The 17,384-nt window shown below is 55.5% G+C and overlaps 1 protein-coding gene across 1 annotated transcript in view; it reads left to right on the top strand.

The window, feature by feature from the left end:
• The first annotated feature begins 384 nt into the window (after positions 1–384).
• CFAP99 (cilia and flagella associated protein 99) overlaps positions 385–17,384 on the top strand; it is a 39,303-nt gene continuing 22,303 nt past the window's right edge. The window contains exons 1-2 of the mRNA XM_031031508.2: positions 385–565; positions 8,269–8,396. Of these exons, the coding sequence (XP_030887368.2) occupies positions 8,286–8,396 (111 nt within the window). The 5' untranslated portion in view covers positions 385–565; positions 8,269–8,285. The remainder of the gene's footprint in view (positions 566–8,268; positions 8,397–17,384) is intronic.

The raw sequence follows: 17,384 nt of genomic DNA, 5'->3' as shown, positions 1-17,384 counted from the left end.
CGAGCGGGCGCACAGACGCCGGCACGGGGGCGCCGGCTCCTCGCGGCTCACTGACACCCCGCGACTCGCCGGCCAGCGCGCCGCGCGCCGCACATGCGCCGAAGCACCGCGAGCCCCCTGCCCGCCGCGGGCATCCGAGGCCGCCCAATCCCGCGGCGCCGTGCCGCGCCCCGCCCGAGGCGCGCTCTCCGCCGGAGGGCGACCCGGCGCTCCCGGGAAGGGCGAAAAACTACAAGTCCCGACAGAGCATTGCGGGGAGGCGGGGCCCTGGGCGCAGCGTCCTTTGCCGCACAGCGGGCGCTGTGCATTCTGGGGCTTGTAGTCTTCCCGCTGGCGGCTCCGGTGCTCGCAGCCGGTTGCTAGGTGACGACGTCCAAACTGCACCCTTGCGCACACGTCTTGTCCCGGCTGGTGGCGGAGGTCCTGGCTGAGCCGGAGTGAAGTCGGGGACCCGCCTGGATTCGTGAGACCTGCCGCACCCGCTGGCCCTGGCATCTGCGGTGGCGGCGGGTGGAAGTGGGACGGGAGGTTCGGCGGCAGGAGCGCCTACGAAGCCGACCAACAGGTAGGAGGTGGGAAGGGAGCAGGTGGGAGCCGATAGGGAGGAGGGCGAGGCGCCTCCCCTCAGCATGAGCACCTCTCTCCAGCAGCTTCCCATGGTCTGCAGGCGGTGCTCATCCTCCTTGCTTCTCATCTTGCTTTCGCTAACCACCTTTTTGGGCTTCTTCCCAGCTCCTTGATTAAAGTTAACGGTGTTTTGTTTTTGTTTTTGTTTTCTTTTTAATCGCCACAATAAACGGTGCTTTTTAAAAAGATTTTCTCCAATATTCACTACTCCCCCCAACCGTGCCCTAATTTGGATCCATAAAGACAATCACCAAAATATAAGAACCTATTATGTATCAAGCAGAGAGCTAAAAACAAATGTGTTGAATACAAAACACTTAAATTCCCATTGACAGCTGGAGAAACTGCTGTGCTCTTGGCTGTAGGAAGGGGATCTAGATCAAGGACAGCACTCCCCCAGCAGCTTCGCACTTTCCCCGGCCCCCACCCAGCACCACTTCTCTGGGTGTTCTGAAATGTGCAGATTTGGGGTGCAGGAAACGGAAGGAATGTCTCCCTTGGTAGAGAACTTATTCTCTGAGACATATTATCAGTGGCCCAGGGGCTATGTGCTCTGATGGTTCTGGATCCCTGACCTCTTTAGTCTATGAGAGTCGATGAGTCTGGGCGCAGGCAGCCTCGGAGATTTCCTTGTGTGCTGGTGGTGGGCCATGTTCATTTTTGAGCCTGGTTGATCTTCCCCACACCGCTCCAGCTACTACCCAATCGCTGCTCCGTTAGGAGAAAATCCCTCCCCACCCTGGGTTGCCTCTAATCTTCAATTCTTTCTGCCTCTTCTTTCTGGAGCCCACTCTGATCAGATTTTCACCCAACTCCTCCTCCAAAGTTCTTCATCAAGGTCATCCTTGACCCCAATGTTGCTAAGTCCAGTGATCAGAGCCCCATCTCTTCCCGGAACTGTTAGCAGCAGGCATCTCAGCTGAGTGCTCTCCTCCTGAACACACCATCCTCGCTTGGCTGGAACAGATCGCACTCCCTGCCTCTCCTCCTGTGGTTGCTCCTTCTCAGTCTTCTTGGCTGGGGTCTCCTCTGTCTCCCAGCCTCTTAACACGAGAGCCCCGGGACTCAGTCCTTGGAAGCTCTTCCCTCCACTCCCTCCCTGGGTGATCTTCTGCGGTAACAAGCTCTGATAAAAAAACATTTTCTCCTGAGCTTTCCAAAACTTGTATCTCTAGCCTGAACATCGCCCTGGGACTGCAGACCCCTTTACCTATTCTTTGTCAGTGGAAGTCTAACAACTCCCCCCAAATTCAACATGTCCAAATGGACTCTCCATCTTCCCCCCAGAAGACCTGCTCCTCCCCAACCAGTGCTTCTAGCATGAGAACTCGGGGTAGGAACTTGGGGGACTGTTCTCTATGGTTCTGTCCTTGTCCAACTTCAAGGCTGGGCTGTTGGGGCTGTGCCATCTTCCCTCCTGTGCTTCCCAGTTTGAAACTGTGCTTGGGAGGAGGGCTGGCCTCAGGGAAGTTGGTGTATCAATTAGATTCTGTTCAGCTAGGGGCCCCTGGGTGGCTCAGTCAGTTAAGCATCAACTCTTGGTTTTGGCTCAGCTCATGATCTCATAGGTTGTGGGATACAGCCCTGGGTCCAGCTCCCTACTCAGTAGGGAGTCTGCTTCTCTCTCTCTCTGACCCTCCCCCCACTTGCTCATGCTCGCTCTCTCGCTCACTCTCTCTAAAATAAATAAATCTTTAAAAAAAAATTTTAGGGGCACCCAGGTGGCTCAATCAGTTAAGCGGCTGCCTTCGGCTCAGGTCATGATCCCAGAGTCCTGGGATCGAGCCCCACATTGGGCTCCCTGCTCTTGGGGAGCCTGCTTCTCCTTCTGCCCCCTCCCCCCCCCGCTCATGTTCTCTCTCTCTCTCACTCTCTCAAATAAATAAAATTTTTTTAAAAATTTTAAAGATTAGATTCAGCTGCATGTAATGAAAAATCCCAAGATCATAGTGGCCCAAACAAGATTATTCATATTTCCATAAAGGAGGTTAACGGGGGAGGCAATCCTGTAAGGTATAGCACCCACAGAATGCCGTCAGGCACTGGACTCTTCTCGCTTCCTCCTCTGACATCTTTTTTTTTTTTTTTTAAGATTTATTTATTTATTTGACAGAGAGAGACATAGCGAGAGAGGGAACACAAGCAGAGGGAGTGGGAGAGGGAGAAGCAGACTCCCCACCGAGCAAGGAGCCCGATGTGGGACTTGATCCCAGGACTCTGGGATCATGACCTGCGCTGAAAGCAGATGCTTAACAGCTGAACCACCCAGGCGCCTATCTCCTCTGCCATCTTGAACATGTTTCCTCACAGTCCAGGATGGCTGCCCAAATTCCTGCCATCACTTCCTGAGTCCAGGCAGCAGGATGGAAAAGGGAAGAAGCATATATGCCTCTGCCTTTCAGAAAGAATTTCCAGGAATCTCACACTCTTGCACTTCATGGCATACCCAGCTGCCAGGGAGGCTAGAAAATGTCATCTTTCGGCTGGGCAGCAATAAATCCAACTAAAACTCAGTGTTTTGTTACTCAGGAGGAAAGGGGGAGTGGAGATTAAAAAGCAACCAGCAAAACCTGCCGTGTGGGTCTGTACTTCGAGCACAAGCCATCAGAGCATGACTTGGCAAAAATCCTTCAGAGACTTTTATTCAGAATCAAAAGCCAGGGAAAGAATATATTTGAATTAGTGCACATTTGGTATCTATGTAAATGAAGGCTCTCTGGTGGCTGAGAGTGTTGAACTGGTTTGTGTCTGATGGAATTTAAACCTCCTGTAATCTCATTCCTTTCTACAAAGGATTTGCTAAGAAAAGAGAAGCTTTGGTCCAGCCCACCTTTAAAGTTTCCTTAAATATGAGACAGTTGAGTCTTGATTAGGGGAGTTAAATGTTGGGAATTGGATGCCACTTCCCACATATCTGGTTTTACCCCATTAAAACAAAGCTGAGGAACTAAGAGCATATATCAGAATCAGATGCCTTTACTGCCTGTCTCCCACCCAAACATGTCATTATGTTGACTAAGCTCACAGGCTAATTTCAGTGAGAATGCAGAACTCCAAGGTCTCTTTTCCTGATGTCCACCCTCCTGCGCAGCGGCTCTGTGCCGGGGTGGGGGTGCAGAGCCCCTCCCCAGGAGCCCTGGGCCTGACAGTGAGCCAGGGACCCCCCTCTCCTCCCCACAGCCCCCCATAGAGTCCCCTCTGCAGCTGCCACCTGGTGCATGCAGTCATGGCTTCCAGTTTGTTCCATTCAGGCCCGCTCTGGATTGAGGGGACAGCTTGGGTGGTTCTCTTGCTCTTCGTGGACTTGTGTCATCACCAAAGGGCCTCTTGGAGCATGCTTTCTCCAGAATGTTCCAGCTCTGGGACAGGAGGGAGGGCAGGGAAGTCATCCCGCCCCCGGGAGCAGCTCCCATGCATGCAGACTGCCCACATCAGGTGCCGGCGGGAGGGAGCCCTTTCCTGATTGTACGTGGTTCCTCCAGGCTGAGCTGTGTTCAGAGCAGATGCAGAAAAGTAGCGTCAAGGGCCAGACCCCATCCCAGGGCAGCGCCCCCAAGTGAGGGTCAGCAGGAGCGATAAAAAAACCTGCATCCTTAACATTTTTCCTATAAAAACAGACTTTTTACTAGTTGCATTCATTTCCTTGTGAGCTCTGGAATATGTAAATGTTATTTTCCTTTATTATGTTGACATGGTGCCTCTTTCACCCAGCCATGCTCCCCCTGAGATGTTATCAGGAATCAGGCAGAGAGGCTATTGGGAGAGCTTTAGAACCAGCCTGGACCTCGGGCTCCACGGGCAGGAAGTCCTCCCTGGGGTTGGGGAGCCTGACCCCCTACCTCAACCCCCAACTCAACATGGGGTTTGTTTTCTTCCACATTTACTTGCTTAGTAAATCTTGTTGTAGTATCTGTTATCCTCCAGTTAAGTGAAACAATAAAACTGAACTCTGTTGAACTATAGGATTTGTGGGAGCACAGGTTTAAAAAAGCGCTAATATGATCTTTGGGGAGGTCTATCTCTGGATGTCAAAGCCATCTTTCAGATTAAAACTAAGAGTACCAGTTAGGGTACTGGATCCTTTTGCACATTTTCGCGCCCTGTCGTTCATCCCACAGAGACGTCTGCGGCTCTTACTAGGAACCAGCTCTGGTTAAGGGCCAGAACTCAGAGGCGGGAAAGCAGGGTCCTGTGCCAACTGCTCACGGAGGTGTCACGCAAGTTTGGACGAGTTCAGAGGAGGCACAGAGAAGGGAAGAGCTAGGGGATGAGGAAGGCAGGCTCCAAGGGGCTGTGGTTGCACTCGGTGTTGTGGGATGCCTAGGAGCTCACCAGGGAGAGGACACCTGGCTGGGTCCCCCAGGAGCTGAGAACTTGGGGGGATTTGTTCATGATGGCTGTTAGTGGCAGGAGACTCCACTGACCTGAGACCACTCCTCCCCAGACCTTCCTCCCCTCAGAGCGTAACATCGCCCCCTGTCGGATCTACCAGAGGCCTTAGGTCCTCCTGCCTTCCCCCTACACCCGAAGACCTGTCTGGAAGGACAAGGGATGTGCTGGGGGGTAAGATGGAAGGCCAGGCCTGGGAGACCTGGTGAGGCGGGTTATGGGCAGTTGGCACAGCCAGACTGGGTGATCCTCACCTGGAAATGTCCCACAGCCTCTCAGACATGGGCCCCAGGGGAAAAGGGTTTGCATGAACCCAAGTAACCAATTAGGAGGGGTTCATCCCGAGGAGCCATGGGCAGCCCGCCGGCCTCGAGGCTTCCAAGCTCCATCATACCCAGCAAAGCCTCTGATGCCAGAGGAAGGGTGGTCAAGGTGAGGAGGGGTGGCCACTACTTTCTGTGGCCTTTAAAAAGTCCGTTTGTCAGGGGCACCTGGGTGGTTCAGTTGGTTAAGCATCTGACTCTTGATCTCAGCTCAGGTCTTGATCTTGGGATGGTGAGTTCAAGCCCCATGTTGGGCTCCATGCTGGGCATGGAGCCTACTTAATAAAATAGGATGTCCCTTTGTCCATTAGCTGCATTAGGTGGAGAAAACCCTGATCTTGCTAGGGCAAAGATTGCAAACCATGGAAATAAGTCTTTTCCAGGACTTCACCAGAGTTGGTGTTTCCTCCAGGGCCCCCCAGGCCTGGCATTCCCTCAGTCTGCAAGCCAGGCCCTAGGGAGGGACCCCCACTCCTTGGAGTCCAGACCCTACATGGAGAAAAAGAACTAGCTGCACACCCCTCAGTGCCACCTCTGGCTCCGAGATTCCTCTAGTTTGTGCCTGGAGCTAGCTCACTCGGCACTGATGGCTCATGCACACTTTGGGGCAAGATCTGATGTAGAAATAGGGACTCTGTCACGCTAGAGTCCTCCGCAGGTCTCGGCCGTTGCCTCCAGCAGTTTGCCCTGGTTTCTGTAGGACCACCGGCTGGTTTCCAAATTCAGACTCTCCTGAGGCTGGGTCTCCAGGGCTTGAGCTCGGCATCAGGGCTATAAGCCGGTTTCAGTGCGTTTCCCCGTTTCAAGAGGACTTTCCTGGTCACATAGAAGAGACGTTCCTGCTGGCTTTGGTCCCCGCAGAGCTAGGGCTGGGCCCAGAGCAGCCCCTGAAGGGACAGCCCCAAGTCAGGCCCGCGGGGCTGGGTGGTGTGGGGCCCAGGTGTGCAGCCAGCAGAGTGGTAAGGCTGCAGACTGGTCCCGAATTTGACCAGGGCAGTGTCTAAGCCTCTTTCCCTGAGCACTCAGTAAAACCCACTCGGCACTGTGTCAGGTGCAGGGCTCCTCCTGGAGCCCCATGTGCTGGGCTCTGATGTCCTTGGCCTGCCACCAGCTGTCACCTTCCTGGAAATTTTCCTGCTTCCTAGTCACTTGTCTGCCCCTTCCTGGGCTCACTCCCCAGGGAAGGGTGTGGGGCCTTGCCTGTCTGCACATGCCATCCTTCTCTCCAGGCTGGAGATGGATTCCCTGCTGGGGAATCTGAGGCCACTCCACACTCCTGTCCATTCTGAGGCCACCTGCTATCTCCCTTGGCGACCAAAGGCGCTTGGGAGCCCTGTCCACAGGGAAATCAACCCATCCTTCATCTCTGGAACATCTTCTCACTCGATTCTTCTCTTCTCTTTCTGGAGCACCTGTTAATTGGCACTTGGACCTTTTGGAGTGGTTCTCTGGTTTTCTGTGTATTTGTCTCCTGCTTTCTGTATCTTCATCTTTTTTTGAGATTTTATTTATTTATTTGAGAGAGAGAGAGAGAACACAAGCAGCGGGAAAGGCAGTGGGAGAAGGAGAAGCAGACTCCCCGCGGAGCAGGGAGCCCAACGCGGGGCTCGATCCCAGGACCCTGGGATCATGACCTGAGCTGAAGGCAGATGCTTCACCGAATGAGCCACCCAGGGCCCCTGGACTTCCATTTTTTTGCTCTCTGGGAGATTTTCTCAAATTTACCTTCCACCTCTTGTATTTATATCTTTAGTTCTGCTGCCATATTTTCATTTGCAAGAACTCCGTTTTCGGCCACAGTTCCTCGTTCCTCAGATACCGTATGACTCATCTTTGGGAGGTGGTATAGTTGTCTCTGGGCTTTAACTCTGCTACTCCTCTTGCTGGCTTGCTTCAGTGTTTCGTGCCAGAGGTTCTCAGAGGCGTCCAGGGGCGTTTGGTCCTCACCCTCCTTGGGGTGGGGGACTCAGCCAGCGGCTGCATCGGCTGGGACCGGCCATCTCTCTGGGGACCCCAGTGACGGTTTGTTTTTCCACTGTCTCCCCTGGGGGACCTTGGTCTGGGGGCTGCTATCTGGAGCCATCCCAATTTGTTGAGGGTGGAGGAGAGGTGCCCCCACTGTCCCCAGGGCACTAGTAGCCTGGCTCTGCCAACAGCTGGTGCCTGGGAGAACCAGCAGGGGGCAGCCCAGAGGTGCTGCTCAAGTAGGTGAAACAAAGAGGCAGGTGGGGAGGGAGACTCTGCTGGGCCTGGCCACCCCCCCAAGGGCAATTTGGGGGTTACCTGTCAGAACCAGTTCCTGGGGGCCCAGCCCCACCTCAAGCAGCTTCTCCAAGGTCTCCCAGAGAGGGTCTCTGGGCAAACCGGTCTCCTGGAGCTAGTATGTTTCTGGAATGTTCAGTGCCTGGCCACTTAACCAACTGTGCAGTCTCTCTAGGTGTTAGGTCCTTCATCTGTAAAATGGGGGTGTTGAATCTGGTGACCCAAGGACTCTTCTTGTCCCACCCTTTTGGGATTAGGTCACCCACCCCTCTGGGCAAGACCTGCTGCATAAACTGTCACTGAACCCCAGCTGGGCTGAGAGATGCTCAGAGCTCTCCCCACCAGGGGTCATCCCCACCTGTGCACAGTTGTAGGGCTTGGGGCCACCTGGGGGGAGATGGGGAGCCTCCAGGGGCTGTGGGTGAGGGCTCCCCAAGGCCAGCCCGGGCCCCTCAGGTAGCAGAGGCCGGCGGGGACGCAGTCCAGGAAGTGGGCCCGGGTTACCACAGCTGGGGTCCCTCTTTCCCTCTAACGCGCCTCACTGTGAGAGGCCCCAGGCTCCCAGGGGACGGCCATCTGTTGATAAGGTTCTGTGGCTGCTTTGCCACCTGCTGAGCCGGCAGCCTAGAGGCCCTGGAGGGCGTGACCTGGAGTGGTTTGCTTTTAGGGTCCTGCCCTGGGAAGATGGCCTACTACAGAAAATGCATTGAAACTGTCATTGAACAATTGAACAAATTTAAGCCCGAGAAGGACAGTCCTGAGCAGTTCTTGGAGGCTGCATCCGCCGCCCTGCAGGTAGGTTCAGAGTGGCCACTCAGGGCTCGCTGGGAGGCATGCTAGTGATACCTGTCGTGCAGCTAGTTACTTTCTAGCAAAACAGCATCAAATCCCCTCCTCACAGCTGCTTTCTTTCCCACCTGGGGAGAGGGCTTGGGCACAGCTCCTGGGCATGCTCAGTGTCACCGTAGGTCACAATGGTGACCCTTCAGGGGCGGGACGCCCTCTGTGCCTCAAGAGGCACTCCTGGCGTCCAGAATGTGCGTCAGACCAGTCTTATGAAAAGAAACAATGGCACCGAGACTCGGGACATGCCTGTGGGGTACCATCCAAAACTGAAAATAGGTAAGAGTCAGCTTGGATGGGCCGCCATTCTGGAGAGTGGCGTCCTCCCCAGGGCAGCTCTGCATGGGCAGCGAGTGAGCTGAGTGGCCTCCCACAGAGCAGCAAGGCCCATGGGAGCCCCCGGCTCCTTCCTCTTGTGACCCACACCTGGAAGAAATGAGGGACCTTCCCCCCGGTGACTTGGCTCTGTCCCCGTGACCCTGGACGGTCCCTGTCCTTTTCTCCCCCAACTGCAGCCCACCCCATTTCAAGCATATACAGAGAGTCCGCTGGACGGGATCCCGGGATGAGAGCAGCGCAGTGCAGCTCATCCTCCCCTCAGCAGCCCTCGGAGGCCTCGCTGGGATGGAGGCCTCTGGCCTTGCGTCCGTCGACCAGCTGTCGAGGGTGGTGCTCGGGTTGCAGGAGCATGCACTGCGGGGGGCCTGCCTTCAGGACTTTGGGACACGGGCCCCGTTGGATGGGGCCTCAGGACATGCTGTGGGATCTTCCCCGCCCGCTGCCCGCCCGTCGTCGTCCAGCAGGGAGAACGCCTGCACCTGCGCGCGCTCTAAGGCAGGGCCGCGGTGGCGAACGCGCTCCTTCCGGGAGGTTTGCCCGATTGCTGCTGCCGCAGCCGTGTTGCTTTACCAGGGCCCGTGTGAGCTCCTCACGGCACCTGCCCCAGGGGGCACAGCTGTGACCAGGCCCCACCTCTAGGCGCCCCCCCCAGCCCCGTCACCCGCTCAGCTGCGGCCACTGCCGGGCCCCGGGCCGCAGAGGGACTCCCTTTCCCTTGGGGTGTGGTGGGGTATTTTCCTCCTTCCTTGGCTGCCTGTTGTACAGCAACCTAAAAACGCAGAGGGGGACAGGGTGGATGGGCACTGGCCTGCCGAAGTGTCCGGGGCTCTGGGCAGTGTGCATACACAAAGGCTGGAGGGCTTCCAGCAACCAGAGACTCTCCCACGAGAGAAAGCCCGGGACTGCTGACCCGGTGCCCGCTCCCCAATGTCACTCAGGAAAGGACCGGGCAGGGGTCGGGGAGCACTCCTCCCCCCACACCCCTGCACCCATCTCTCGAGCTCTTGCCCTGAGACCTCGGCACGGTGGGGAGGTGCCAGGCCACAGTGCCCTGTCCCCAAGCAGAACCGGCCTCCCCAGCGCCCGCTTGCAGCCTGGCCCCTTGGATTGCTCCCCAACAGATTATTACCGGCGAGCCCTGCATGATGCCCCCCGTGTGCCTTTCTGTGGGGAGGGAGACCAACACCCCAACCCAGCCCCGGGGAGCTGCCCAGCATCCCTAAGAGGGGTGCCGACGCTCACATCAGGCGGAGAGGCAGCTGAGTTTTCTGACACGCTGGTCCTCCCAGATCCTTTCAAATGTCCACCTCGAGTCCGGACAGGTGGGACAGCACACCCTTGTCTCCAGCTGTCAGAAAATTGGTGTGATCCACTGCTTTTGTTAGACCTGTCGTGCAGCTAGTTACTAGACCAAGGCTCAAGACTGCCACCTGGAAGAGAATGATCCGGCACAGAAACGGACTGGCCGACTGGTGAAGGGCAGGTTTCTCGGTTCAAAAAAGATAAGTTGAAGTTCTAACTGCTGGCTACCTGTAAATGTGACCTCACTGAGAAACGCCATCTTTGCAGATATAATTAAGAATCTCGAGATAAGATCATCCTGGATTTAGAGTGAGCCCCAAATCCAGTGACTAGCATCCTTATAAGAAGAGAGAAATCTAGACACAGATGCAGAGACACAAGGAAGAAGGCCCCTATGACCTCAGACGAAGAGTTTAGTGACGCATCTATGAGCTATGGACACTGGGATTGCTGCAATCACCCACAGCTGGGGAGAAGCACAGTGTGGATTCTCCTTCTGGTCCCCAAGAAGGGACTGACCTTGCAACACCTCGGTTTTGGACTTCTGTCATTCCTGCTGTTTTCAGCTGCCAATTTTGTGGTAATTTGTTACAGCTGCCCCAGGACACTTGCATAGACAGGGAGCCTCCTGGTGGAGACCAAGAGCCAGGTGGCACACTCAGGGTGGCTGCCAGAATGCTGGGCTCTGGGGACCAGGTGGAGAAGAGGATGCCTCAGGTGGTCAGATGAAGCCTGGCTGAAGGGTGGGGAAAGTCCAAGGACTTGTGGGCTGGGGGAAGAGCGCGCTGACTTTCTCTCTGCAGATTGGTCTACAGGTCACGCACGTGTAGGTGCTGAAATGTGGCGGTTGAGCCTCTCCAGGCGCCAGTCTCCAGAATGGCCTGACAGCGGCACAGAAGAGCTGGCTGGAGCTGGAGGAGGGAAGGAGGGACAGGTGGGGGCGAGGGTGACGGCACCAACCAGGTACGCTGCCAGCAAGCGGCCTGCGCTGGCCCGAAAGTCTGGTTCTCCTGTGCTCCCCGGCCGAGCCCTCAGGGAGGGCTGGGAATGAGAAGGAGCCCCTCCCTCTCTCCATCCTCCAAGCTCTGACCCCCACAGTTAATGTCATTTTGGAACAGGCGCCATTTCATTAGAGCACCACGATGGTGGGCTTGAGGGTTTCCTGTGGGGGGATGGACGCTGGGGGACGTTACTCCCTGGGCCCTGCCCTGGGCCACTCCTTCCCTTCCCGCACACTCCCAGAGCCCCATGTGGCCAGCCGGCTCGACAGCTGGGCCACCAGGCTGAACAGGTGGGCATAAGAACCTCCACAGAATGGACACGGGCCTTCGGGACAGAGGTGTGGGCATGCTGGGCAGAGCAGGCAGCTTGGGGCATCCACAGAGTCCATGAGGTCTCAGCAGACCTCCGACAAGGGTCTGGCTTTGAGAGAGAGTACCTGAGGGGTGGGAGGTAGGGGAGAACGGGGATCCCTCAGGCAGAGGGATCTGCATGAGCCAGGGACAGTGGAGTCCTGACCTGTGGCAGGTGCTATGTGGTCAGGGTGGCCAAGCGGGCCTGAGTGCTAGAAGCTTGGATCCCAGGGCCATCTTGGCAGCCCATGGGCAAGGGCGGGCAGGCAGGTGAGTCCTGAGCAGGAGAAGGGAAAGGTCAACACGGGGATGGCAGAAGATGTACTGGACAGCTGCTCAGTCCGACAGTGCAGGGGTGAGGCGGGGAGGGGAGAGGCCTGGCCGAGCACCCAGCCCAGACCCCGCCAGGGAGAGAGGTGCTGGGGAGGGTGGCAAGGGGGAAGGGAGGGGGCTCGTGCAGGAGGGTAGGGGGGAAGGCAGGGGCCTGGTATCACCAGCCATGTCCTTGCCTGGAAGGTGGCAGGGTGGCGGTGGCCACGTCCCGGAACGCCTTCTTGCTCTTCTGGTCGGTAGCTTCACAGAAGGCCTGGGCTCAGGAAATCGTTTTTATTTTTAGTATTTTTTCAGTGCCTCATTTATTGACATCAAAGATCCAAAATCCAAAAGGTCCAAAATGGTATCCAGTCGGGGGTCTCCCTCTCCCACTGGCCCTCCCGGGAGACAAGCAGAGACCAGTGTCCTGCGGTTCCTTCCAGAGACCGTTCAGGCCTCTCCCACAGAGATACTGCATGTGGTGAAAATTACGTCTACACTGTATCTTTCATATATGAAAACAATATCATTTTTATATAACATTTTTAAGCAGTTTTAGCAGATGGTAACCCATGGTTGCACAGTCCTGCACTTGGCTGTTTGCACTGAAGCGTTCCTGGGGGCTTGCCTGTGTTGGTGGACACAAGCGTCCTACCTCCCGGCTGTGACGGAGTCACGGCAGCTGTCCCCGGTCGACGGGCTCAGAGGTTGTGTCCGGTGTTTCAGGATGAGAAGCATGGTGGGGCCGACTGGTCTGCCCGTGCTTCTGCAGCTGGGGTCAAGTCCCGGAAGAGGCAGCTTCTCCATGAGAGAGAGTGGGCCCTGGTGAGCTCCATGGACACAGCCAGCTGACCCATCTCGGGGAGCGACATGCCGACCGTGTCCTTGACCTTGCTTACACACTGTGCTCGCAGCTAGTTTCATCGTTGCCAGATAGGCGGGGAAGGGCACTCGGGGTAGTTATAATCAACACTTCTCTTATTTTAGCTCCCGAGTTTGGAAACAGTATGTGTTTCTATGTCTGAACTATCTGTTTAGACCTGTATCTGTTGGGAAACAGTGTTTGGCTCTGAGAAAATCCTGAAAAGCAATGTCTTGAAGGAATTAGAGGTATCTTTGCTCACATAAAAAGCAGTCTGCAGACGGGCAGTGTAGGGTGGGCTCAGCGGCTCCGGGGTGCCATTAGGAATGCATTCTTCTTCCTCTCTGCTTGGTGCTCCTTAGAATGTACCTTTGTCTTAAAGTCACAAAATGGCTGCCCTGCCTCCAGCATTGCATCCATATCCCAGGTAAGAAGAGGAGAAAGGCAAAGAGCATAAGGCAGGTGCCAGGTGAATCTGCCTAACTTTCTAGGAGCCTTCTTGGAGGCTACACCTGGCAATTTGCCATTAAATCTCATTGATTAAAGCCATTTGCTACATGGCTCCATCAGCAGGGGACTGGAAAAAGTTCTAGCTGAGCACACCATCCATGATGAGATAGCATTTTTCTATCGGGCAGGAGAAAAGGAGAAGGGGTTGTGCCGACGACATTTGGCAGCCTCAGCTTCCTCTCTCTGCTTTTCTCCCTGGCTTCAATCTTGACATCACTGATGAGCAGGGGCCCCTGGGTATTCTGTCCTGTGCTGAAATCCGCACCCAGGCCCCTTTCCTGCCTTGGACCCTGGTCTCGCTCTGCCCTAACTCTGTGGTGCCGGCAGACAAGCCGGGTCTGGGAACTCCTACAGGAGGCAACTGGTGATGGTGGAACGTGGGCAGGCTTGCAGGCCTCTGGGGCCTCTGCCCCCAGGCCTGGCCCCCTCCCAGGACTGTCCGTGAAACTGTTATCCAAGGGCTTGCTGCCCTCCCTGGGAGCCGGCCGGGGGCTATGGACTTGGGAGTCCTGAACTGGACCAAGGCCCAAAATGGTATGACAACACTCAGAGGCCCTTGGGTGACCACCACCCTCTGGGTTCTGTGACTGAGGCTGGTTTGGGGTTAAGGGTTAGCTCTGGTACTGGGGCCCTCTCTGCAATTCGGCCCCGGCCCTACCTCCTTTAGAGAAAGCCCGGCCAGCCCAGCCAACCCAGCCCTAGCAGCCCTCCGCTGGCCTGGCCAGAAGGACCTGGTCTGAAGCTCAGCGACCCCTGACCCATGTCACACCACCAGGCCTCAGTCTCCCCTCTGTGACCAGCTGGGTTCCCTGGCGGTGAGGACCTGGCCCTGGGCCCAGCCTAGCCCATGGCCAGGGTGTCATTTACTGCCTGGCTCTGCATCTTCCGGGACCCTGGGCCCCGTGCAGCCCTGCCTGACCTCCTTGCCTGGGGACTGAGCTCATGAGGGCTTCCAGCCATAGGCTCAAGTCTCTGACCTTATTAAAAATACATACTCACACTTCCCAAACGCAGACGTAATGAAAGAGAAGCAGAGTCACTGTTGTCTGAGCCTCAGAGGCAGGCGTCCTGCAGAGTCATGCAGCCTCACTCCAGCCCCGCTGACTCATTGCTCTCCGACCAGCCCGCACCGCCATCCTGGGCTTCCTCAGACAAAGCCTGCCCGGTGTGGGCACAGCCTAGGGGTCAGAGGCCCGTGTGGGGAAACGGACGCAGAAGCCTGGCGGGACGGAGACCCCGCTCTGCACCCAGCCTGCACTCAGCGAGGTCTCTGGGTCCCCACCACGGCCCACAGAGGCAGGACATTCTAGTCCCTCTCCCACGAGCACCAGGGCGACATTCTCACAGAGACGGGCAATCACCTGCCAGCATGCACTGCTAGGCGAGGGGACTAGCCGATGTCTGACTGTGGGAAGGTCAGGGATGCCTCCCGGGTCAGGGAGCACCTGAGCACTCCCGGTGAGAGCAAAGGAGCAAATGTGCAGGGAAGAGCATTGCACACAGAGGGAACAGCCAGTAAGGAGGCCCTGAGGGGACATCTGACATGCTGGAGAAGCAGAGAGAGGCCAGTATGGCTGGAGTGGGGCCAGGGTTGGGTACAGACTCAGAGGGAGCCTCACCAGCCACAGTAAGGACTCCTTCTGGAACGTTCTAAAGAGGGACAGACATGATGTCACTTCCATTTTAAAAGAATTTCTTGGTGGCCAGGTTGGAAATAGAGGGCGGGCAAGGGGAGAAGCCAGACCGCAGCTGGTTTCCCCTAGCTGCCCAGGAGGCATTGGGAGGGAGCAGAGAGAGGCATCGGGGGTTTGGTCTGAACAGCTGGGAGCAAGGGTTGTGCTTATGGACATGGGAAGGCTGGGGAGGGGCAGGTTTGGGCAAAGCCCAGGAGGCCAACCTCCCACACAGCCACCAGACAGACAAGTGGGGGGAGGAGCAGGAACAGAACTTTCTGGAGTCCAGGGAGGGCCGGCTAGGTGAGGTGCCCCAGGGGCTAAGTGCAGACAGTGAAGAAACTGGGCGGGAGGGATGGGCCCTGAGAGCCAGGGTGTCCGAAGGAACTATTAGCATGAGAACATTGCTGCCAGGGGCCCTTCCAGGCACTGGGAGGAGCCGGGCTTAGAGCCCAAGTCTGGGGCAGCCCGGGGCTGCGCATCGGCCACCTCCGCCGTGGCAGGAAGACGCGCGTCGTCTCCCTCGCCCTGCTGTCCCTCCTGTAAGGGCAGGACCAAACTGCCCAGAACCGCGGGGGCAGAGCCCACTGAAGAACACGGTCCCCGGGCTTCCAGCCCCCATGGTGCCGGTGGGAATGACACCATCTGCCAAGACAACATCCAGATGTCCCATGCACGCAGGTGGGGACACAGGCTCTCTGAGGTCCTGTGGCTTGTCCAGGAGCCCTCAGGTCATCTCATTTCTCTGTTTTCTTAGCATGAAAATGGGAAGAAACCATGAAGGAAAAGATGGATTTGACCTCAAAAAAAAAAAAAGAGAAACCCCTGTGTGCTCTGTGTGCCAAAAAATACTTTACACAAAGTTAAAGGGCAAATTACAAACTCACAAAAATAACTATCATATTAGTGAACATGTTTATTGCCTTACTCTATAAAGAGTTCATAGGGGCACCTGGGTGGCTCAGATGGTTAAGCGTCTGCCTTCGGCTCAGGTCGTGGCCCCAGGGTCCTGGGATCGAGTCCCACATCGGGCTCCTTGCTCAGTGGGGAGCCTGCTTCTCCCTCTGCCGCTCCCCCTACTTGTGCCCTCCCTCTCCCTCTCTCTCTCAAACAAAATCTTTTAAAAAATAGAGCTCATAAAAATGGTTAAGAAAAATATTGTCCCAATAAAAAGTTAGCCAAGAATGTAAATTGATAATTCGCAGAAGTACAAATAAATGTCCAATAAACTAGGAAAATTTCACTGCTAATAAAAAAAATTCAAAATAAAACAATGAGATACCAAAATGTATCTAATAGATTGCCCCCCCCCATTTTTTTAACGACACTGCAGGGGAGTTTATTTTGATGTGCTTTGCACCTGTCGGGGGCCAGGTCCACACTTCGGCTTCATACCGTATTAACTGTCCTGTGGCCGCATCCTCAGTTCCACGGAGCATCACGCTGTGGCAGCCTTGCTCCCCTGGGACAATAGATGTGACGCCCCCCCACTGACACTTAGGCTCTTAACCTTTCCCCTTGCCCTGAACTTCTTTCTTTTTCTTTTCAGAAAGGAGTAAAACATTTAGTGGGTATAAACGTATTACATACACCTGACGGATACAGTTAGGCATCAGATGCAACATAGTATTTGCAAAATCTTTACCTTACAATTAACATGGCAGGTTTAATACAACGTATATGAACGAGTCTAAAATGTACAGCACAGGAAGACATATGATGATTTTTTTTTCTCCTGAAGTTGAAAAGCTTGGAATGTATGTCCAGCAGCAACGGAAAACATTTTGTCTTTCAGTGTAAAGAATTGTGCAAGGCTGACATTCCAGCACATTAAGTTAGGGCACTCCTCAGATCCAACGGGAGAGCCGAATGACAGCGGCCAGTTGGACACAGGCAGAAACCGCCAACGTTTCAATCGATAAGAATAAGGCAGAAGATAGGGGGGGAAAATGCTTGAAAAAGTTTTCTTCTGAAATGCCCTGAACTTGTCGTATTTGGGTATCTCCTGCATTTTGGATGGTTCCCTTCCATCCCCAGAAGTGTGATTGCTGGGTTAAAGGGGATGGGAGTATAAGGTGCCTGAAACATATTCCCAGACTCCTTGCAGGAAAGGCTCCTCGGCACCTGTTCCCCCACCGGCTAAGGCTATGCGGGCAACACTGGATGTTCTTTTTCATGCTTCTTCTTTTCAAAAGCTTAATTCCTTTTTTGAATAAGTAGCGCGTGGCAACACAGGTTACCAACCCCAAGGTGTTGCAGTCTCCCGGCACGACCCCCTCCCCCTCCCAGGGTAGAGTCCCTCCTGTTACTGGTGATTCCTGCCTGGCTTTGCACACCCAAGGAGTCCCGCAGAGGCCCCCTTACCGTTTTCTTTTCCTTTGGGGGTTACTTTTTTTTTTAAGATTTTATTTATTTATTTGACAGAGAGAGAGACAGCCAGAGAGGGAACACAAGCAGGGGGAGCGGGAGAGGGAGAAGCAGGCTTCCCGCGGAGCAGGGAGCCCGATGCAGAGCCCCATGCGGGGCTTGATCCCAGGACCCTGGGATCATGACCTGAGCCGAAGGCAGATGCTTAACGACTGAGCCGCCC

The sequence above is a fragment of the Leptonychotes weddellii genome, chromosome 2 (genome assembly GCF_054177405.1).
Source record: "Leptonychotes weddellii isolate Sample4059 chromosome 2, ASM5417740v2, whole genome shotgun sequence".
NCBI lineage: Eukaryota > Metazoa > Chordata > Mammalia > Carnivora > Phocidae > Leptonychotes > Leptonychotes weddellii.
This window is presented reverse-complemented; position numbering and strand designations above follow the sequence as displayed.